A 22,952-nucleotide genomic window follows, 5' to 3' on the forward strand; every position below is an offset into this window, starting at 1 on the left:
GCAGAAATGCAAAGACATGTATTAATGTGTCTTACAAAATACATCAACATTTGTAGCATTAGCCTGGCTATACAGTACAGATGGCACCAATAAATGCACATTACCACTTTATCTATATGATGTGTGTTGCCCTCTGTGGTCATTTTCAATAGGGTGTTATTTTACTATAAAGGGTACTGTAAGAAATGCTGCAAGTGAAGTGATATGCTTGTTACAGGACACAATGCCGCAATGCATTGGTGTGAAAGGGCCCTAAACGCTAACATTTTATGTTAATCCATCCACAAGGAACTCACAAGCAATAAATTGCTGAATTACACAATAAAGGAGGAACTAAACTCAAAAGTCCCTCATATAAACAAAAATTTCATTTTTGTTTATATGAGGGACCTCATATAAACAAAAATACCTCATATAAACAAAACCTCATATAAACAAAAATCCCACAGGGCAATCTGATCCATCCGGAGGGTCTCTTCCATCGGGTCCCGCCACGTCCTGGCATCTGTCTTCGGGCCAGCGCTCAAGGCAGCGCCATCATCTCCTCCTCTTGTTCCTACATCACCTGACCCAGGCGCGAGATGGGGTGACATAGCTGGGGAAAAGAAACTTGCCGATCTCACTGTGCATGCGTGAAATCATTTTCCCAGGGTGCGCAACGTAGGTATCCCAGGTGGCTCCACGCTCCCATTCATTAGGGGTGGTGCTGCACCCTTTTTTTTTAAAAAAAAAAAAAGGTGTTGTACTTTAAAAAACAAACAACATATTTTTTTTACTCTACATAAAAGCGTTGTCTACCCTTTTATTAAAAATGAAATTTCCGAGTTGAGGTATGCTTTAATTCTCAAAATGTGTACTAACCCAACCCAACTAATTGTTGCAGCAAGTCAGCTGACAAGTGCACATACACTTCATGTCCAGAAAGCTGAATACCTCACGTACACCATACAGCAAGCTGACACACATTGCATTCCACACACATTAGCAGAGCACGGCGTACCACACGTCCCGGTTACTGGCAGTCTGCCCATTTAAAACATGGCTGCAGTCTTTCCCCGGGGAGCGGCCAACGCCTTGATTGCTTCTGATAACCAATAGAAAGGAGACGTGTTTGCCCCGCCCATCCAGTGATTTTTCCGGACTGTATGAGCCATTTTGCTGTCAGTTGTTGCACTGCGAGCGTGTGGAGCGGCTAGCGGGGAGAGCTGGTTGTCGCTGCATTCTGTGTGTGGTTAAGGGGCTCTTATATTAGGATTATTTCTCGAGACACGTTCTTCCCTCGACGGCTGGTTTCTATTTAGATGGCAAGCTTTCCCGACTTTGTAAACGAAAATGAAATAGGTGAGTAGTTGTAGTAGCCATGCCAGGGGAGACATGGGAAGTGTGCACGTCAGACGTCCGACGAGCGTGTTGTATTGTAATGTGTTGTATTGCATTGTAATGTGTTGTGTTGTATTGTATTGTAATGTGTTGTATTGTATTGTAATGTGTTGTATTGTATTGATGGTGAGTGATTGGGGTGGCTGTGCAGAGCTCCCCCTCCTTGTGTACAATAGCTGAGTGCAGTATTATGGGACCTATTTAATGTACAGCGCTGTGTAATATGTTGGCGCTATACGAATCTTGTTTATTAATAATATTAATACTAATAATAATAATGGGACCATTGGTATGTGGGGGGATCAGAGCCAGTGGGCTGTCTGTTCACTTTATGACCTCCCTGACCTGGCCATCCAAAATATAGGACGGGGATCTATAACATAAGATCTTCATACATCAGACTGATTTGTACATTTCATTGAGATCATCAAACGAATGACTTTATTTTACACAAAAACGGAGCCTTTTGTCTCCAGGTTCTGACACATCTAACGTGTCATCGATGGCGCAATGTAGATCCCTCATCATTTGTTCGCTTTTGTCTTTAACGCGCCTGCATGAGTTGAATGTGATTTCTGTGTTGTCGCAGTGTGCAATGCCGTTGTATATGTTATGATTCCCATGTATGAACTCACGCTCCCCTCCCCCTCTCCGTATGTGGAATGTATTTCACCTATTTCTGCTGCTTGGTACCTGGCCAACCAAAGCCCTTCTTTCCTTCCCTTCCCCCTACCCTCCCTTCTTCTCCCATCCCCCATATGACACACACACACAGGCATGCGCTCCCTCCCTGGACACCACCCTTCTCCCAGCACTGGGCTATAGTCTCTACTGTAGATGTACATTGCTCCATCGCCAATCCTCTCCTAACTAGTTCCTTTTTTTAATATAATATCTTCCGTACCCGTTGTTCAACTATTAAACTTGTCATCTTGCCATAAATGTGCATAAATAAAGTGTCCAGCTTCATACCGATCTGTATGAACAGCCGTGTTGTGTTAGAATTAGTCATGTGAGAGTAACTCCATCAGAGTTCACATACATCTATTTAATTTTTTGTTCTTTGATGTTAGGTAAATTTGTAACTTTGTAATCTCATTTCAGCAAGATCACGGGCCATTGGGGAACTTATATCACCGACTTCTCCGTTTGAACAGAAGTATGGCCGTGAAAACTGGACAGTGGCTTTCGCTCCAGATGGTTCCTATTTCGCTTGGTCTCAGGGTCATCGTATTGTGAAACTGGTTCCTTGGTCTCCGTGCCTTAAGAATTTGTAAGTTTGCCTATAATTTGTGTACAATATATACATACAGTTTTTGCACTGTATGACCAGACAGATCTGACTGGTTACCTTTTTGTGTTCTATAACAATGTATACATTTGCTATTCCAGGCAATCATAATGTAGCTTTTATCTATTTATAGAAGCTGGCCTAGTAAACTATAATGTGATTTTTGCCTGATGTGTACTAAAACTGATGTAGATCAATTTCCATCAAGACCAATCTCTTGCCATATGCTATGTGACAGCAGCTTCCCTTAGGACAACAATGGCTGAAATTCTGGCTAATTGAATCTATTTATAAATGGTAATAAACTTATCGGGGGGAATGTTCAAAATACATGTTGTGCCTATAATGATAATAATACATGTTTCATGAAGGAAGCATTCTTCTTATAAAGCAGCTCCATAGGTTGATCTTTTGCACAAAGAGTCTCTTTATTGACGTTAAACTGTTAAATATAATTTTTCTTTTTATGTAATTAAATGTTAAAAAGCAAGACATTTGTTTTGTTTATTCGTAATGGTCAGTATCTCTTCATACAAAGTAGTGTATAGCGAGACATGGAAAATTGTATACGTGGCCTTCGTTGTTACCAATATAGAAAAATATTATAAAGACTTCCTTGATATTTCCTATATGTGGGGAGGGGAATGGATTTTCTACTTAAGAAGAGTCTTTTGCCTCTTCCTCCTAATAAACTGTAGTTTAATTATTCTTGTAAATCTAGCCAAAACTCTTACATTTTTAATACAGATGGAAATTCTGATTTTTTTCCCTTTCTCTATTTCCCAGTTTTATCAAATAAGAAATATCCAAGGACACAGACAGCAGTAAAATGCTTTAGTGGAAGAAGGTTATAACCACTATCGGCTTTTTTTTTTTATCTCTGCTCCTGTTGGAGATTGGAAGCATAGGGATCTCTCCCCGACAAGCTTCATATGGCAATAAAACCCAGGAGATGTTTTAAATCCTTATTACTGTCAACATAAAAAGCATGTTGTGGCACTAGTTAGGTGGGCTAACATACAAGTAGATATATCTCCATTAAATGTTAAATTAGGAAAAACTGATAGTTCTTTTGGTTTAAAGATGTAAAACATATCGATTGGTTTTCTGTATAAAATAAGAGTGCTTCCCAAAGTTCTCAGTCATTCAGAGAAATGTGTTGATTGCATCCTGTCCTGTTATGTGGTGCAGTCAGGGGCAAAATGCATATTCATTTAGATAATTGGCCTTTGTTTTCATGAAACCCTACTTTACTTGTTTCAGTGCTGCTGGCAATGCAAAAAATAGTATTAATTTGGCGAATGGAAGGTTGTCAAGACAGAACAGTGATGTGTCACTGAGGAACAAACCACAGGAGCATACCATAGACTGTGGGGATATCGTGTGGAGCTTAGCTTTTGGATCCTCCGTGCCGGAAAAGCAAAGTCGTTGTGTGAATATAGAATGGCACCGCTTCAAGTTTGGCCAAGACCAACTTCTCCTTGCCACAGGGCTGGGCAATGGGCGCATCAAGATCTGGGATGTTTATACAGGTATTTCCAGATTAATATATTTTAGGTGTTATTTATACTCAGTAATAAAACTCAGATTGCCAATACTTGTATGAGTGCTGTTGCTACATACTCTCATGCTTTTAGAATAGCAGCCTGTCAAGTTCAGAATAAACAGCATTTTTTTAGGCAGATGGGTTGGTAATGGCTGCCCTCAGTTTTCTTAAAGTGACTCTAGAAAAATGAAAAACTGATACTAGGACACAAAATGTGACCACTAAATGTACAGCAGTTTTTATAAATAAGAAATATATATGGCTTTATTTGTAAAACAGGGAATTCTGACATTCCCTCAAAAGATTCCCTAGTGGAGAATCAATTACCGCCATTGAAACACATGCACCTTGATGATTCGCCACCAGTGACTGTATGATTCCCTGCTTTATAAACCTTGGTATCTGAAAGACAGTAATAACTGAATTTCAAGGTGAATGTTTATTGATTGTATTGTTAAGTGAATCAGAAAGTGTCTGTGTGATAAATGGATTTGTTTGCATTTTAGTTTGATTGTATTTAAAGATTTCATGATAAACTTTTGGTGCCTACTGTTTGCCATTCAATCAGTTTGATAACCTACAGGCATCTGAAAGTAAATACCAGGCAATGTACTTTGAACTTTTCATTGTTCAAATGTTTGGCTACTTAAGTGGCCAGGAACGTTTTGTTTTCTTGTATTTAGTTTTTGATTGCTATTCTGCTAATTGTATTCACATGTAGTACTAAAAAAACAGTTAACTTTTGTGTTTTGTTCATTCAAAAATATATGCAGAATGTAGTATAAATACCTGAATTTGTCTTAATATTAGCTTCCTGTAATCCCAACTTAGACTGCTGTGGTCAACATTAGCAGCCAATAGGGCTCTGCTGCACGCACATGTGAGCAGGGAGATGATTCTATCAGTGTGTCATTGCTTCCTCTGTCTAATTGTGAGACTTGTACACAGAAATTAGTCTTGGCAGCTAAATCAGTTCTCATATTTGTTTTTATATTGTACTGCATTTTATTTACTTAAATGGAACTAAACTCGGTGAGTGGTGAGCTTCTGCCATAATCAGTAAGTATGCATAACATATTTGCCAATTATGGCACATGCTTACCCTGTGCAGTTGCTGTGCAATGATGGAATTTGCATGATTGGTGCCTGTGGAAGGTAGAAGAGTAGTGATGTGAGTCCGGCACAATTGGTGTAAACTCCAGATGGTATTAGCTGGGAAATCTGGTCTGGCCGGTCTATTTCTACCCTGAGCAGGTTTGACAACAGACCTACAGGTACTCCCCAGTACGGGCAGATCAGGTAAATGTTGCTGTGTGGTAAAGAGCCTCCAGCACCCCGGTGACTGCAGACTTCAGTATAAGCATTGTATTTGTTTATTTCTAGGATGGACATTGTTTCCTAAATAAGGGACCTGAAAGAAACAATAACCTTTAAACCAGCTTAACATAAACATAGCAAGGTTTATTTTGTGTTACCTTTCTGCAAAAAGCATGATGTCACAATATCTGTTGTACTAACATTCACTGACATTAGTAAACACATGCATATTATCCTTATTTGTAAAACTTGTTAACTTTTCTTTTTTTCCCTCAGGGAAGCTCCTCCTTAATTTGATGGATCATACAGAAATTGTCAGAGATTTGACATTTGCCCCAGATGGCAGCCTTATACTTGTTTCTGCTTCCAGAGACAAAACACTCAGGGTGTGGGACCTGAAAGATGATGGTAGGTTTCCAATTCTTCTCTTTGCCAAAAATGGTTGTTGTGAAGGATTTAGGAAAGCCAGTTGAAGCTTCTTAATCGCTTGGTTGAAATGAAAGCTTGCGGAGGGTTTTTATCTGGCATTATCATGGAAAATAAAAAATAAAAGCCTTACATTTTACCACCTGAAATACAACTGTTTCCTGTGCAGGCTAACAGGCCCATGTCTGCCATAGTGGGTACTGGCGGCTGCTTGGTTAATATTCGGTTTGATTTATATTGCATGTATGGTTGCTAAATATAGGGAAAAATGTAATTAAAGCTTCAGGCATTCAGAGTGCAATAAATTATCTCGGCTATTACTGTAAGAATGCCAGTCCTACTCAATTTAATTCCCATGGCATTTCCTGGTTTTAATGTGAGGTCTGAGATTTTACAGCACTTGTACCATGTAAGTATTACTCATTCACTTTTCCCTACTAAACTAGCAAATATTTGAGAGCAATGGCTGATACAGAAATGAATCACTTCATATAAAAATATATTGAGTGTGTGTGTATTTTTTCTCTCAGTTAGATATTAGGCACATACTTTGTGATACACTGCACAATATTTTGTAGGCTACAGGCAGGGAATGATTGAGCTGAAGTTGGCTTTTTATAGGCCAGTTCTACTTTCAGCTGTCATTTTCTGGGTTCTCTTAATTAAAGTGTACCTCTGGCAATATCGCCAAAGAATATTTTGCTTCATTCACAAAACTTTGATCCAGGTGAAGGATCTTTTTTTAAAAAAAGTGACTGTAATCTCAGTTGAGTGCCCTGTAGGTGGTTGACGTTTGTATGTATAGCCAGCTCTCTCCTTATGTATGTGACTGGCTTGTCACCTTTATTTATGACCTCATGGAAGGGGCAGATAAGCTAATTTCCCCACAGTATTTACAACACCACTGTCTGGTCTTTACTGCTTTTTGGAAATTCTTTTCTAGATATTTTCTTTTACTGCCCTGATGTTCTACCAGAAATTAAGTATAGAGAGCCCTAGTTAGCAGTAAAAAACCAAACAAGGGTTCTGATTCATCCCCAGTCTATCCAGAACCAATAGCTCAACACTAAGCTTCCCACTGTTTTTGGCTCATTTTTGCCAAGATTATAAATAGATTATGGAACTTGAGTAACCCTACCACCCATTCTTTCAACTGCTGGTTCTCTCCTTCCACTTTACTAGGCTGGTCTCAGGGTAGCCATGCCAGAAGCCTCCCTGGACTGAACCATGTATAGGAAAATTGCTGACGCCCCACTAACAAACAGGATCACCATAGAAGAGTGCCAGCAGCTCCATATCTATTATGGTTTCACTGGGAGTTCTGGTTTAAGCTACTCAACTTAATCAAAAGCAATAATGTTTGTCTGGAGATGCCCTTTAAGAATAATTCTTTCCACCCAGAAATATATTCATTGGCCAAATGTTTGTTTTAACAGTTAAATTGTATTTACCCCTTTCTTTCTACAGGCAACATGATGAAAGTGTTAAGGGGACATCAAAACTGGGTGTATTGCTGTGCATTCTCCCCAGATTCCTCTATTTTGTGTTCAGTTGGAGCTGGTAAAGCAGTAGGTGTCAAATTTACCTTAATTTCCTTTTTTTTGTTATGAATCATTGAAAATGAAAATTAGATTCCCAGAATAAATTTGTGCTCAGTGTCCTCTATGATCTATTGATTTGGTATGAAGTATTTGAATGCATGATAAAAATCTTGGTGAAAATATAAGCAGGCATAAATAATCCATAAATTGCACTGCTTTTGGCAAGCTGATCCATTCCAAATATTTATTAGTAGTGAAAACTAAAAGTATCCATTCCCTGTGTCATGATACTCATCCCTTGCTTTGCACATGCTAATATGGGTATAGAATATCTAAAGCCAAACTTGTTTTGTTTGCTTTTGGGTAGTTTGTGGAATTGTTGGAGAACATCTGTCAGATTGGTATTGCTGTGTCTCCTCCTAGGAAGATTCACTTTTTGTCCTGCTGTGACCATTGCAATAGAACATCCAAAATTTATAGATGTCACGAAAACAGGTAAAGAGGACAAACTTTCCAGTGAGATGTTTGTTACAGGGGTTCCCTTATTTTATAGTGGTTACCTCTTAGTTCTGTTATGTCTACTGGACAGGAAATGAATGTAAATCTCCCTATTTAGACACAGATGGCAAACAACCAATGTTCTATTTCCAATTCTATCCAAAATTGTTAAAAAAAATATTATGGCTTTAGATATACTTTACTTTGTATTTAAGCCAATAAATAGTTCTGGAAATGCACATTTCTTTCAAATCCTATTAGTTGTTCAATGCTAATGGCAGCTGCCAGAAATGATATTTATTGCTGAATCTTAATACAGTGCTGGTACTGCTCCTTGTAGCCCATAAGGCACATAAACGTGTTTGTAATGGTTGTTTATGTATATTTGTTCTCTAATTGATATATAGGGATTGTATTTTATTTATTAAAAATATTGGTGTTATTGATTAATAATGTATAATGATCTTTTCTAAAGGAGCAGTACAATTGTAGACTTTATGCATTTTAATTATTGATGTGCATATTTGTTAACCTTTTGCTATTATAGGCTGTGTGTATTCCATAAGCTTCTTGCTTTCCCTGTCACAGGTGGTGGCAGCAATGTGGGTGTGATTGAGGTTAAGTTGGCACCACACACACAGGAGAGCACAGTGGTGTTAGCTGGGCAGAGAGTGGCATCTCTGGCTACCAGGCTGACCAATGCCAGGCTGACCAGGGACGACCAATGCCATAGGACGAAGTAACCTTGCTTGCGACTGCAGGGTGTACTGTACGTACACAGGTGCTGGTTGATGTCCACTTTCTGCTTTTACTTTCATTTCTTTTTATTTTTGTTGCTTTGTACTTTTTTAGATTGTATTTTCTTTTATTATCTGATACTCCAGTTAAGTGGAAATATATACCTAATTTGTAAGCATTTCCTAGTTATAAAAAAATTTATATGAAAGTTACAATTTGCTTTTACTTAAGTAATATAAACTGAATTGTGAAAGCATCATGTGACATTTTTTATATATGTACTTTTATTGTGACTTGTGAGGCTATAGAATTTGATATAAAAATGTTTCTTAAATAACGTAAGGTGTTAGTCTGTATTGTCCTTGTCTTGTTTGCCAAAAGTGATTTCTTTTGGCTGTCAATTCTCTCTTTTCTTGCAGTATCTGTTTGTCTTCCTGGGCTCACGTTGGTGATGCAAGCCTTTTGTATACAAGTGAACTTATTCTCTCAAAGGGAGTACAACTGGAGTAACCATAAAATAACTTTTATACTATGTTCGTACAAATAGCTTTATTAATGTAAACAATGAAAAACAGGGGTTGTAATAAAAAACCCATCTGTTTCATGTGTTAGCCATAAAGCAAAATAAATTCAGTATTTATAATTTATATTGTGCATTTAATAGAACTTGCTTTTAGCAGTAACTTGTTAACTTGAGCTGATTTTTAGTTTTTGCATGCTTACCTTTAAATGTTATACCATTAATCTATTGGGTATGACACTGAGCAGTTCTAATAATTTTTGGTTAATTACTTTCTGAATAATAGTGTTAGATTCATAGATTGGGTAGCTAGTGGGCTTCCAATTTCATGTCTATAACAGCTCTGTTTTTCCTTTCAGGTATTTCTGTGGGATATGGATAAATATAATATGATTCGTAAGCTAGAAGGGCACTACAATGATGTGGTAGCATGTGAGTTCTCCCCTGATGGAGCTTTGTTGGCTACTGCATCCTATGATACCAGAGTATATGTCTGGGATCCCCATATTGGGTCTATTCTTTTTGAACTTGGGTAAGCAGATTTTTTTCCCCCCATGAAATTAACAGTCTAACAATTGCTAACAAAGTTCACGCCATAAAGACTGCAGTAGCGCCTGTAAATCCTATTTCAATTTAGTAACCCTACATCATTCTGCCAACCCTATAGACGGGCAGAATTTACTTTAGATCTGGTTTTAGTACATTTAGGAGAAACAGACTCCCATGCAAGTGTGTTTAAATTCTCATTTGACTTTTGTATAAGCTGATGTGAACACTGTGTTACCCTATATAAGCTAAACATTAAGTGGCACTAATGCAGAAAGCCTTAGAAGGATCACTCACTTTCCTTGCATAGTTTGAACATACATTTCTTAGTTCAGTAAGGGTGTATTAAAACTTTCATTATTATTAGGTTATATCACTGCATAAACTGTAATGTTGCACAGATTTTCAAGGCCATGTTAAGACTTAAGACACCATGGGTAGTCTTTGTTGGAACATAGTGGACAGGATGGTTGGTTGGTTCACTTCTGCCACTGGGCTTTAAAGGAACATTCAGCTCCAGTCTGGAATTTCTGTGCGCAAAGTCAAAAAGATTTCTGGCTGTAGGTTTAGGCAAGAATTCAACAAGGCTTTAACACTGCTGAACCCAATGGCTAAAACTTGCAAACCTAAAATTAGCTTATACATAAAGCCATATGATATGCATTATAGTGGATGAATAGGATACATGCAGTATAGTGTAGAAATCAGAATATCTAACTAAATTTTTTTTTTTTTTGCCCTTTCTTGCAGACATTTATTTCCTCCACCCACACCCATTTTTGCAGGGGGAGATAATGGTCGATGGGTTAAATCTGTCTCATTTAGTCATGACGGAGTACACATTGCAAGTCTTGCTGATGACAGGTATATGTCTAATTTTTTTTTTAACTTCACATAATCTATAACATTGTACATTTGTTATGTGAATATAGGCTTGACAAGCCCTAATATGCTGTTTGAAATGAGAGATTATATATATATATATATATATATATATATATGTCCAAATCAGGTGTCATTAATGCTACCCTGCCTACGTGCTTGTTCCATATCGGTTCCTTGGCAATGTGGGTAGGCTAAGGATAACAGATCAGTTGTATGAGTACACATTAAAAGGTGTACAATGGCTTTTGATCTATATCCATTCCAAATGTTTATTTTTAAATAGATTGTATTAAAAACAATTTCATAGAAATGGGAAGCAAATATTCCTATTCTCATGCTAATTTTGCAATACAGTACATTAATTCTTAGCCATGTTGGTCAGTGTTGTAACCTTTTATACAAATTGAGTCAGTGCAGATTGTGAGTTTAACAAAGCATCACTTTGTTTACTAGCTTATGTGTGCAGCTTGTTCTTAAATGTGAAAATTCTTGTCTGCTGTTCTAGGTTGGTGAGATTTTGGCGCATTGATCGCACATATCCTGTTGAAGTTGCACCTCTAAATAAAGGTCTTTGCTGTGCCTTTTCTACTGATGGCAGTGTTCTAGCTGCTGGGTAAGGAAGTATTCATTATCCCCTCCCTTCAATTTTAAAAGGCATGTACTTTTCTGCAGTAAAAAACTGATAACATTTTAAAGGGGTGAATGTCCTGCAATGACTGTATACCATCAACAATACAGATCCCACAGTTTGCACAACATTGCTTTGCTTTAATGCTATATGAACACATGACTGTAAAGGAAAAATATGGAAATTGGTGCTACTGTACTCCTAAATTAATTTTTATTTTTTTATTTTTTTTTTATAGAACTCAGGATGGAAATGTACATTTTTGGGCTACTCCCACTTATGTTTCCAGCCTTCAGCACTTATGTCGTATGGCAATAAGACGAGTGATGACTACAAGTCAAGTGCAAAAGCTGCCAGTGCCTCCAAAAATCATGGAGTTTCTTACATACCAAATTATATAAGGAACTTTTTTTTCTATGGCTTAATTAGAATGTCTTTGTTCCATCTTTGTGTGTGATAAACCAGGGTATGGTAGATATGTGCTGCGAAATGTGCACCGGGACTGTCAGTTATGTGGTGCTGTAGGCAAGAGGTGACCTAGGTAACTTTTCCCTTACTTTACATTCTATTTGATAGGACTATTGTCACAAAGTACAGGTTTACTCATCATTAGATTTGACTGTAGTATTTTTTTTCTTCTTATCTCCAGTCTGCACAATGAGGTAAATGTTCTAGAGATGGGTTTTGTTGGGTTAGATTGTATCAAAATATTCTATATGTGAGCCCTTATGAAAACCTTAAGAGGCTTATTTTGGTTGGCTGCCAAAGATGAGCTAAGTGTTCTCTACTGCCTTCTGCTGTTCATTTGCACTTGCAAGTTAAACGAATGTATGCAGTGCATCTAATGCTAACCATATATTTTTGTTGTATTCATGCCAAAAGGTCTATAAATAAACACCTTTTTTTGTAATCTTGTGGTTTCTTTTTTGATTGGAAAATGTATGGATTTGTCTTCAAGATTTATTATTATCTTCTTGCAATCAATATATGTAGAAATCAAAACTATTCAAACTTCAAAACTATTTTAGCCTAGCATAAGTGCAGGATATTTTGAAATGCTCCGTATTCACATCTGAAGTGGCTCTCAATTGAAATACAAAATAATATTTATTAAGTTTTAGGAGACCAGTACAATGGAGTAAAGTAGGGGTGCCCACACTTTTTTGGCTTGCGAGCTACTTTTAAAATGAAGTCAAATTGATCTACCAACAATAAGAAATTGGACCTTATAACTCCTGAGTTTATTTAGAAAGGCAGGGCTCCATGATCTATTCGCGTTGCCTTTGTAGATCACGATCCACCTGTTGGGCACCCCTGGAGCAAAAGATCATAAAGAACAAACCAAACTAACGACATGGCAAAATACAAGAATTACTTGTCCTCAAAAACAAAAACTTACTTCATACAACAAACATATAAAAAAAACGAAATAGAGGAAAATGTGGTTACTTATCCTTCATTACATTCCCATTCACACTGTTGTGCAAATAATATGGCTAACAATTAGAGAAATTTTAATAAAAAAAAGGGAGAGGGGTATGAGGTTGCAGGAAAATGAGACAAATACCCAATCCAAGGATCCCAAGGAGCATCAAATGTTGGGTATTATTGAGAGTTCATGTCAATATCCAATTTAACTTAAGCGTAATAGCTTAGGGTAATTTAGGGTGAAAGTAGGTGATCTTCAAGAGTGGGCTATAAGTAGACTAGCGGCCGGAAGGATATACAGTATCAAAATGCACGAGTGTTAAGGATTAGTTATGTATATATATTACATTGTTAAAAATAAAAAAGTTACATAAACATTGTACAGACCTTGATAGGGGTGGGTAACGGGCTGACGTAAAACAGAAACCAAAGGCTGGATAAAATACAAGCCAAGGTGCAGAGCAAAAGTATAAACAATTTGTGGTAAAGAACAAATATTAATGTTTAAAGTTTCAGGGACCTCGGCAGGATACCACCAGAATTCAACCCCAAATAAAATACACATCTCCACGTTCTTGATTCTGGAACATTTCAAATAGCATATGAACAGATTGTTTTATGTACGTGGGTCCAGGTGCCACTTAAATTTTGGGCTGTCCCTGTAGTTTATCCAATATCCCCATGTGACAGAACCACCAAATGTGAGCCATGTACCCTTTCTGAGAGCAACCCTGCAAGCAGAAGGGGGAACCTGATTATTAAGTTTGAAACTAAGTACCATTTGAGAACCGTTTATATGAGATGTTTTTATGGAGATGGAAAGATTGGTGATTACGGACCACCAATCCTCCAGATCACATTGAAATCCCAGGTCATTATCCCAAAATGTCATATAAGGAAGTTTGTTCTTTGAGCAAGCTAATGTCATATAAGAGACACCTGACATAATCGAATATAGTAGATGAATGTCTTGAATTGAATTATGGGAGCAAAACTTTGTTTCTCTGGTTCAGACTTGCTCAGTTATGACATGCAACCTATTAAAGCTTAGAAGAATCCCCCCAAAAATATTATTGAACTAGGATATGCAAAACTTAAAGCTTAATTTGAGTTGTTTTTGAAGGCTTTCCATGATCTGGACATAGGATGTCATGCTTCATGTGTCTTGAGAAAAAACTTTTGGTGTGGACAATGACCATATCCTTTTTTGGGAACTGTAGATGTGAAAAGGAAGATTTGGCTAAAGCAGAACAGTTGATGCTTAAATGCTCTGGTTTGCTGCCCTGAGGATGGTCTGACCACCCCCTAATGATTAGGGGCAGCCTTTGAGATCCCAAAATGTATTATTTAGTTCTAGATTACTGACAGAAAATTTGTCAAAGACCACTAAGATCTAATATTTTTGTAACGGTAACCAGCTTGTAATCACAGGCTGCATTCATATACAACGTTCTCCCTGTTGCACAATATTTCTCTGTCAGTTAATGGAATTTTTCAAGGCCTGTAATTTAATCCAGTTTACGTCTGCTTTAGGAGGCAGAGTCACAACATATTTAGGTAATTAAGTTTGGAAACGCACATATCAGTTTATTCTGGTTGTAACTCGGTAGTGGTATCAGGACAACTACCTTAAAAGAGAGTTAAATTTATAATGTCGAATCTGCAGAGTTTACACGCATTTGAGTTTATGTGTGTCTCCCTAATATAAAATATTTAATACACTGTGAGTAATATACAAATGTAAAGGTATATAATATTGAAGATATCCAAACTATAAAGGAACACAAATAATGTTACAAACCAAAAAGGTAAACAAACTAGAACAAGTTTTATATTTTAGATTCTTTACAGTAGCCACCTTTTGCTTTGAGGACATCTTTGCAAACTTATGACATTGTATCAATCAGTTTAAAGAGGTAGTCACCTTCAACTTAAAGGAGTTCCCAGAGAGGCTAAGCACATGATGGCTGTTTTGTCTTCAATCTGCAGTCTAAATCTTGCCTAATCATCTTGGTTGGTTTTAGGTTGGGGTATTGTAGAGGCCAGGTCATCTGATGCAGCACTCCATCACTCTTCTTGGTCAGGTAGCTCTTACATAACCTGGAGGTGTATTGGTGGTCATAACCTTGTCGAAAAACGAATTAAGGTCCTAAACACAAAGGAGATGGGATGGCATGTTGCTACAGAATGCTGTGGTAGCCATACTGGGTAAATGTCCCTTGAAGTTTGAACAAATCACCAGCAAAGCACTCCCAAGCCATCACATTTCCTCTTCTATGCTTCACAGTGGGGACACATGTACCTCACATGTAGAATGAATCTCCACACCTTTTCTGCATCTCACAATCACACGGCAGGTGGAACCAAAAATCTCACATTTGGACACATTTGAGATCAGACCATGAAGATTTCCAGCGGTCTAATGTCTATTCTTTGTGTTTTTGGCTGAAGCAGTTGTGGCTCCTTTGCAGCAATTTTGAGTATGAAGGCCTGATTCATTCAGTCTCTTCTGAGCATTTGATGCTGAGATGTGTCTGCTTCTTGAACTCTGTGAAGCATTAGTGAAAACTCTAATCTGAGGTGCTGTTAATCTGAAGTTTTCCTTTCCTTGGGACGGTCCTCATGAGATCTAGTTTCATCATAGCATTTGAATGTACCCTTAAGTGCAGTCCTGAAACCCATCAACGTACATTGGGTGTAATTTAATTTCAGTATCCATTTTTGAATGACAACTGGAGGTGAAACTAACCTAATATGCTTGCACAGTTTAAAGACCTGGGTAAATATAAATTTTTTTTTCTTTCTATATATTAATAGTTTTCTATTCTATAAAACTTTAGGGCTGAAAGCACCTTGTATCTTACATATAAAGCCAGAACAGACCTCTGGTTAGTGACATTGCAAACATATCTGGTTTCTGCTTTAAGCATTCGCTTGCACAATGGTGCTAATTTAGTAAGGCTATGAGAATTTTAACAACAAATTGTCTGAAGGTTCAATTCAGTTATCCAATAACAAGAAAAAAAGTCCATGTCTACCTATTTTATCTGCACAGGACAGAATAGTTAAAGTGAATCTTAACACAATTTATTGTGTAAATGTTTTGAAATGCTTTAGTAAACCAGTTGCAATATGCAATGCTTCTGTCATTGAGATATAAATTCCCTATATTGGATTCAGCTCTCATAAGTTATGAGTGCCAGCTGAATTCTGGGCACACCTAAAATAGATCATACAGCTTCCAAGGCGTTTCTAGTGCTCTGCCAAGCCATCCATTAGTAATGAACATAGAAGATTAATGTTTTTGCATGTAAATGTAATAGTTTTGTTCAATTAAAAGTAACATTACACTAATATATAAGATCATGTGTAATGTCTGATATTTTAAAAAAAACAACAAAGGGGGGTCTAATACACCTTCTTTATTTTACAGAAAGAAAAAATCCCCAGCCCCTTTTTCTAAAAAGTAAACTTCTTTACATAAACAACTACTCAGCACAGTACAGCTCACAAACGTTATTCTGCTTAGTTGTGGAACAAATATAACCTATAGTATAGTTAAACTTTGTTTAAGGTAATACATGTCTTTGGGGCATATTTTGCTCATTTGACTCCTCTTAATTGCAGTTTTATATTCTATTTGGAAGTGTGGTTAGGTTGTAAAATGTTTTCCATTATACTAAATGTTGCTTAATATTTAGTGCTAAATGATTGCTCCTAAGGTCAGATGGGCCAAGTTGTCATGCTATATATTTTAGCTTTTAGGTTGTAATTTTGTACCACATCATTTCTATAGTTACTTCTGTTCAGGTAATTGTTTAATGTTAATTTGATTTGTTTCTATACAGGAATCCACAGCCTGATTGCTGACAGTGTTGTTCCCTTTGTAAGACAACAGACGTTAATCAAAGCAACATTCATCCTATATGTCAAGTGTCTTGTGTTGCTGAGAAAAGAGAGCATTACAATCTGTTGAATTTAACAGTTCTATGAAACAGATAATTGGAATGTTGTTTTCCATTATTCTGTGAATTGTTTTTTGTATTTTATATTATTAATTGTTTAATGGTTGTTTTTCTTTAGAATGATTTTTTATGTTGGATCCTTATAAATATCAATATAACTCCTGATGAAGCTGATACCAAATGACCACAAAATGCACTATGTCGGATGGGACTATAAGCTATACCTCTATTGTATTCTTTTTATCATACGTTTCATATTTTGCATGTAGTTGATTTTAATATTAAATATAATTATTTACATTGAAGTTTATTGATAAAGTAGTGATTTGTTAAGTGTCCTGCAACATTTTAATATGTAATTTACTCATTTGGACATAAAAGTACATCAATCTTTTCTAAATCATATGTAAGCTTCAGTGTTCATTTACTAGATACTGAAAGGATATCAAGATTTAAATACCGGTATTTATTATAATAATACAAAAGTTGTCATTTATTTTTAATTTGCCCAATAACTAAGCATTTCATATAAAATTTAAACAATATGTTTAATTTATGATTTGCTGTAATATATATTTATGTAAGCACAATCTTAAGCAAGCCTTACCATGTTAATTTAATTTTAAAAGGAATTTGCCATGTTTTTGTATCTGTAGCTTTCATACTGTCACACAATTTGAGAATACAAGTGGCCATTTCAGTATAAATGATCCACTTACAGACCCACTAGTAATAGTAATTACTATCACCCAAAAGCCTGGTTTGGGGTAAAGTTTAAAAATGTAGGCTGCAAAGACAAACTGATTAATTCTCTATTGAAAATTTAGTTCAATGAAGAGGGAAGGAGGTGGATAAACAGAAGGCATCCCAATGTACTGTACTGTATATTGGTCATTAGAATTCAAGCATTTCTGATCTCTAACAAACACATCAATGTCAGAAGACACCTTTACATGGATTTTCACCAAAGACTATCAAACACATGTTAAGTGGCTACACCCTATGGAGCCTTAGGCGGGGTATACACGTGCAATTGTTCTCATCCGATAATCGGCTGTCCTGGCAGACCCACAGATGATGGACGTCAAATGATCGTATTGGAAGTGAAGGGAAGAGAGCGCAGCGGGGTGGTCATAAGAGAAGAATGGTGCTGTATGTACAGCACTCGTTCATGCTTCGTGCAGTCCTTAGTTGTTGGAAAGGATTGTGAAGGATCCTTTCCAATGATAATTATTGCACGTGTGTATAAAGTCTAAATAATCTGAAGGAATTAGGATCTGCTTTGTGTATCAGGATGTTGAAAGTCTGGACCTGCTGTGTACAGTCCATCTAGACCCCTTACAGTAGTGCAATCAAGGGTGCAAACAGAGTTTGCAGACTGCTTTCATAAATGCATTTTAATAATATTGTTACAAAAGTATCATCCTTCTACAATTGTAAAAATACATTTTATAATTGGTGTTTTATAAATACATTTGGCTATTTAAAACGCAATTTTTTTTTTCTTTCCCTTGCCTTTTAATCCTCAATAATTTAAATATAGTGTCAGCAATCATTATATTTATGTTTCGGGATAGGTAATGTGCATTAATTTTTTTTATATTTTATATTTGATTATCATATATTATGTATGCAAATTATCCTGGCATAGGTTTTATAATGTTTTACTACAGTTAAGCCTCTGGATCACAGACATATGTTTTTCTGCATTATGACTTTTTCCCTTTTAATTGCTGTGGAGTTGTAGAACAGATTGCCAAGCGATGGCATTAACCTTTGCACAGGGAGGTTATTTTTATTATTTTGTTTTTAACACATGCTAGTAAGAATCTGAGGGGTGGAAATGAAATGCCATTTCTGATTGGCTATGTCTTAAAAAAAAAAAGTTATTATACAGACATAGAAAAGTATGACTTTAGTAAGGCAAGGCATAAGTGTCATTTTACATACTGAAGAGTATTTGCTGGCTTGTTGGCTCTCCCTGCCAGAGAACATTCTTTCACTGTAGCAAATAGAAAATTTTCAAACAACCCAGAAGTGTGTAGTCATGCATAACTTTCTAGAAAGTTACCACCCGTGATTTTAATATTTTTAAATAACCCATTGTATGTCAGTGTTTATGTGTATGCACTGGCAGAATCCTTAGGAGTGTAGGGTATAGACTAAGTTATTAGGAAAAGCAATGTCTAACAAAATATCAATAGGTGTCTCTCAGACATTTAAAGATTTCTGTCCTGCAGCAATCATGTTTTTGTGTGGTTTCAGATATGTGTAAGCTGCCAGATACACACCTCACACTGTTCACCAATTGCAAGTGTTCATAACACTTTACAGAAATGATAAATGAAGGACAGAAGATGTGCTGGATGACTTAGGGGTTAACCCTTTACATGAATATTAAACATCACTACTGGAAAAAAACAAAATAAACATTTTGGACACATTTAAATCATGATATATGGAATAAACCTAAGAAAACCATTATTTAGATATGTCGAGGCTCATTAACTCCTCTTCAAGTTATTTTTCTGTTATTATCACCAGATGATTCTATGAATTACACTTTGTATGGTATTTAAGGAGACACATCTTTGTAACCCTAGGCTGCTGTCCTGATTAGGACTTCAGACACCATTCTCGCTCTTCATTTCCATTATATTGAGAAGATTATATCTTATAGCAGGGAAGGATGATAACATTGTTTAAGATTTTCAAAAAGTTACAAGAAAACTGAATTTGTTGTATGATAATGTTTGGTCTCGGGTTTGGAGCATGCTCTACCATACTTGGATGGTATGTTCCCATACATTACATTTATTCATTTTCAGATCTTCAGAACACAACCATAATGGCCAAGCATGACAAGTTGCGTATGAGAACCAAGCTGCGATGGATAAGGTTGAGAGTGCGGCTGAGCAAGTGGGAGGCCACTGCCGCTTACTGCAGGTTTGAACTAAGCAGAGCCAACACACACCATAGCAAAATGGCTACAAAATAGCATTTATATTGCAGTGCTTTATGATTTTTATAAAAGAGGTGCAGTTCTTCAGTTTAAAGTTATCAATTACTGCCGAAGCAGGCAAGCAGTAAAACTGCTGCCTGTCCCCTTACAGGGTGATCAATACTTCCCAGACACACAAAAGCCTAACAGAAGAAAAGGAAGGCAGGGCAGTCACAATAAAATAAAATAAATCATAGAGAGCTTTCATTAAAAATTACAAAAAAAAAGGAGTTGGCACTTGATCTTGTAACAAGCTGGAACTAGTAAATTGTCTTCTGATTGACTTCTATTGGTTATAACACTTTTTAACTTTTGCAACTGTTCGTCTGAAAATGGGGATGTTTCTCATACTATGGTGTTGGGACTATTTATCTCATATCAGGGATCAGTTTGAATACATTAAAATACTTGAAGAGGTCATGTTACCTTATGCCAAGGAGGAAATACCCTTAAAATGGGGATTTCAACAAGGCAACAATCCTAAACGAGCAATGTCTTGTTTCCAGATCAACAAGCTTGATGTTATGGAACCTCTGACCTTATTCCAAGAGAAAAATTGTGGGTCACATCAAAAATGCAGAAGAATTGTGGAATGTAGTTCAATCATCCTGGGCTGGAATACCTGTTTACAGGTACCAGAATTAGGTCAACTCCATATAACACAAATGTGCAGCAGTTCTCATAAACAGTGAAACAGTTATGCAAGTAAATATTAGTTCAGTGATTTAAGTAAAAGCAAAGTCTTGGAACATTTTTCAGTTTATACAGTTTATACAGTGAATGTTTGAGTTTGTAAAGAAGAATGCAGACATTTTCTATTTTTCTGAACAGCCTAATTTCTTTTCTTCATTCTGTTAAGGAAAAACACAAATGTGATACATTTTAAATACGCTATCATAAGGATTTAGGGCTTTATTCATTTTTTAAAACACACTGCTGTTATTCTGAACACCATGGTAAATTTCCAATCATATTTTGCCCTTAATATAACCGATGAAGAGATATGACATGATTGCATAACATGTGTTTGCTATTTCTGTGATATTTCTGTAAATGCAAAATATTGTTAACACTGCACAGACTAGATGTCCTTTATTTAGGAAAAACGTGTCCATTATGTTATGTCAAATGCTAAACATCAGATGTTTCTGTCATAGCTGTTTTTCTTGTGTGTTGAAGTGTTGTTTATTAGATCATGCTCATAACCCATGGTTCTCAAAAAGCATAAAAACATGTCTTCTTCCCTATTACATCCTCCTGTAGATCTTTTCACCCAATCACATGCCTGGAAACCCAGATCTCTGCAGTGCTTAGTGGAAAAAACTTGTATTCATATTAAATACGTTATTTTCTTAAATATAAATCAGCTGATCCTGTCTGTAGATGTTTAGGGCAGGGACCATATTGATTTACCGTTTTAACACTTTCACTTCTTACTTTTGTAAAAGCTTTGTTTTAAATATACAAATTCATTATTCTAAGCCTGTTTTCACAAATGTTGTTTATTTGGTAAACATAATTAAATCCTATGTGGGATAATTGAAGGAATAAATAAATGGTGTGTGTGTGTGTGTGTGGGGGGGGGGGGGGTTGTCCCTAATGCTGTTTGCACTTCCATCTATTGGTGAAAAAGTTTACAAAACTGTAAATGAAAAAAATGCAGCTCCTTTGGTCTGCGTATGTATAAATCATGAATGAGGATCGTGAATCCTTTGGTCTGGGTATATGAAAGCAAAAAACAGTGGTGTTAATGGTCTGTGGTTTAAATGGTCTGTGTATATGAAAACTAAGAATAGTGGTTAAAACAAGATGAGAGGGAAAGTACAGATATGAGCATCTACCATTTTACACACTAGACTTTATTTTCAGCGTTATGTGGGAAATGCAATGCACCACTGTTTGACGTGATTTACTGTCTGTGCTACATTCAGGTTTTCTAATTGTTTTAAAAAAGTTTTTTAATAGAGTTTCCCGAAGAAAAGCATGATCAGTAGGGGTTCTAGTGGAGCAACTTACAAAATATAGTATTAGTCCACCAATGATTTTGAAGTTTTCCAGTATTATAAAAATGGGAAAATCCCTGTAATGATTGTTGACCCAATATACCTGCATATGCCAATATATTGGCCGAAATTACAGAAAAGAACAGCAAGGAACTTCAGAACTGTAGTAAAATGTACTAACTACAAATAAATGCACAGCAGTGTTTAAGTGCATGTTATATTGTTCTATAGATTATAATGATATTGTACCAAACTACCCTCATAGTATATCAGTTGTGAAATCATTTTGTCACAACAAAATCTCATGGGATTAAAGGCGTTAATGATTTTGCCTGCTATTGGGTTTATCCATCTGACTTGGAAAAACATGAGCAGATGGGGTTTGGCCAGATAAGAGATAACATAACAAAGACACAGTATTTCAGTGTATACTAAAGAGAAAAGGAAGAAGGAATCAAAGGGCATTGTACTGTAGGTGTTCCCGAGGTGGTTGTTTATATGTGGAGTTGTAATGTCACACAAAGTGACCTTGTTTTATGAAGGTATCTCTGTAGTTGACAATTACTCCTATTGTTCGGAAAAAAAAAAAAAAAAACCTGCTTCAGCCTTTTTAAAAATTATGCTTATTAACTGTTACTCTTCTTTCCAAGTTCATCATGTTTTGAGGCTGACAAATGAAACCTATATCGTATGATATTCACAGAGGTTGTTCCTAACATTCATCAGGCCACTAACTGCTGTTGATACCACTTGGGGGATGAGTACAATTAGGACAGTTAACTGACAGTTTTTTATAAGCATTATATGAGCATTGAGGGTCAGGTGTGGGGAAAAAAAAGGAATATACTGTAAAAGTTATCGTGACCTTAGACCACCATATATTGTATACAGGTAAAGTTAGGAAATTGCCCATGCAGAATTGGCCTGACTGAAAAAATGTCCTTGAAAGGGTAAGATATTATTAATGTAAAAAACTGAAACCATCTTTATTCGTAAAGCATATTTTAAAACCAAAAACTTATAAAGTGAAAGAGTGAAAACAAAGGTGGTCCTAGTTACTCCTATTATGAGTACACAGCAATTACTAATAGTTGTAATTTAGCATAAAAGGAAATTTCCTTCATTTGTATAAGTAATGTGAGCTACGGTAACTCTACAAATTGAGTTTATTCTTCATAGATTTTTTTGTGCCATTGTTGAAGTATCCTTTACCCTACAATGTATTTTAAAGTACAGTTT

The 22,952-nt window shown here is 36.3% G+C and overlaps 1 protein-coding gene across 1 annotated transcript; it reads left to right on the forward strand.

Annotated features, from left to right (window-relative positions):
• Positions 1–1,159: 1,159 nt before the first annotated feature.
• WSB1 (WD repeat and SOCS box containing 1) lies at positions 1,160–12,226 on the forward strand. Its single transcript, XM_072415431.1, has 9 exons — positions 1,160–1,341; positions 2,485–2,653; positions 3,935–4,203; positions 5,811–5,942; positions 7,428–7,528; positions 9,617–9,789; positions 10,554–10,667; positions 11,194–11,301; positions 11,555–12,226. The coding sequence occupies exons 1-9, from the start codon at positions 1,302–1,304 to the stop codon at positions 11,715–11,717; spliced, it is 1,269 nt and encodes a 422-aa protein (XP_072271532.1). The 5' UTR covers positions 1,160–1,301; the 3' UTR covers positions 11,718–12,226.
• Positions 12,227–22,952: the final 10,726 nt, after the last annotated feature.

The sequence above is a fragment of the Pyxicephalus adspersus genome, chromosome 1, assembly GCF_032062135.1.
Source record: "Pyxicephalus adspersus chromosome 1, UCB_Pads_2.0, whole genome shotgun sequence".
Lineage (NCBI taxonomy): Eukaryota > Metazoa > Chordata > Amphibia > Anura > Pyxicephalidae > Pyxicephalus > Pyxicephalus adspersus.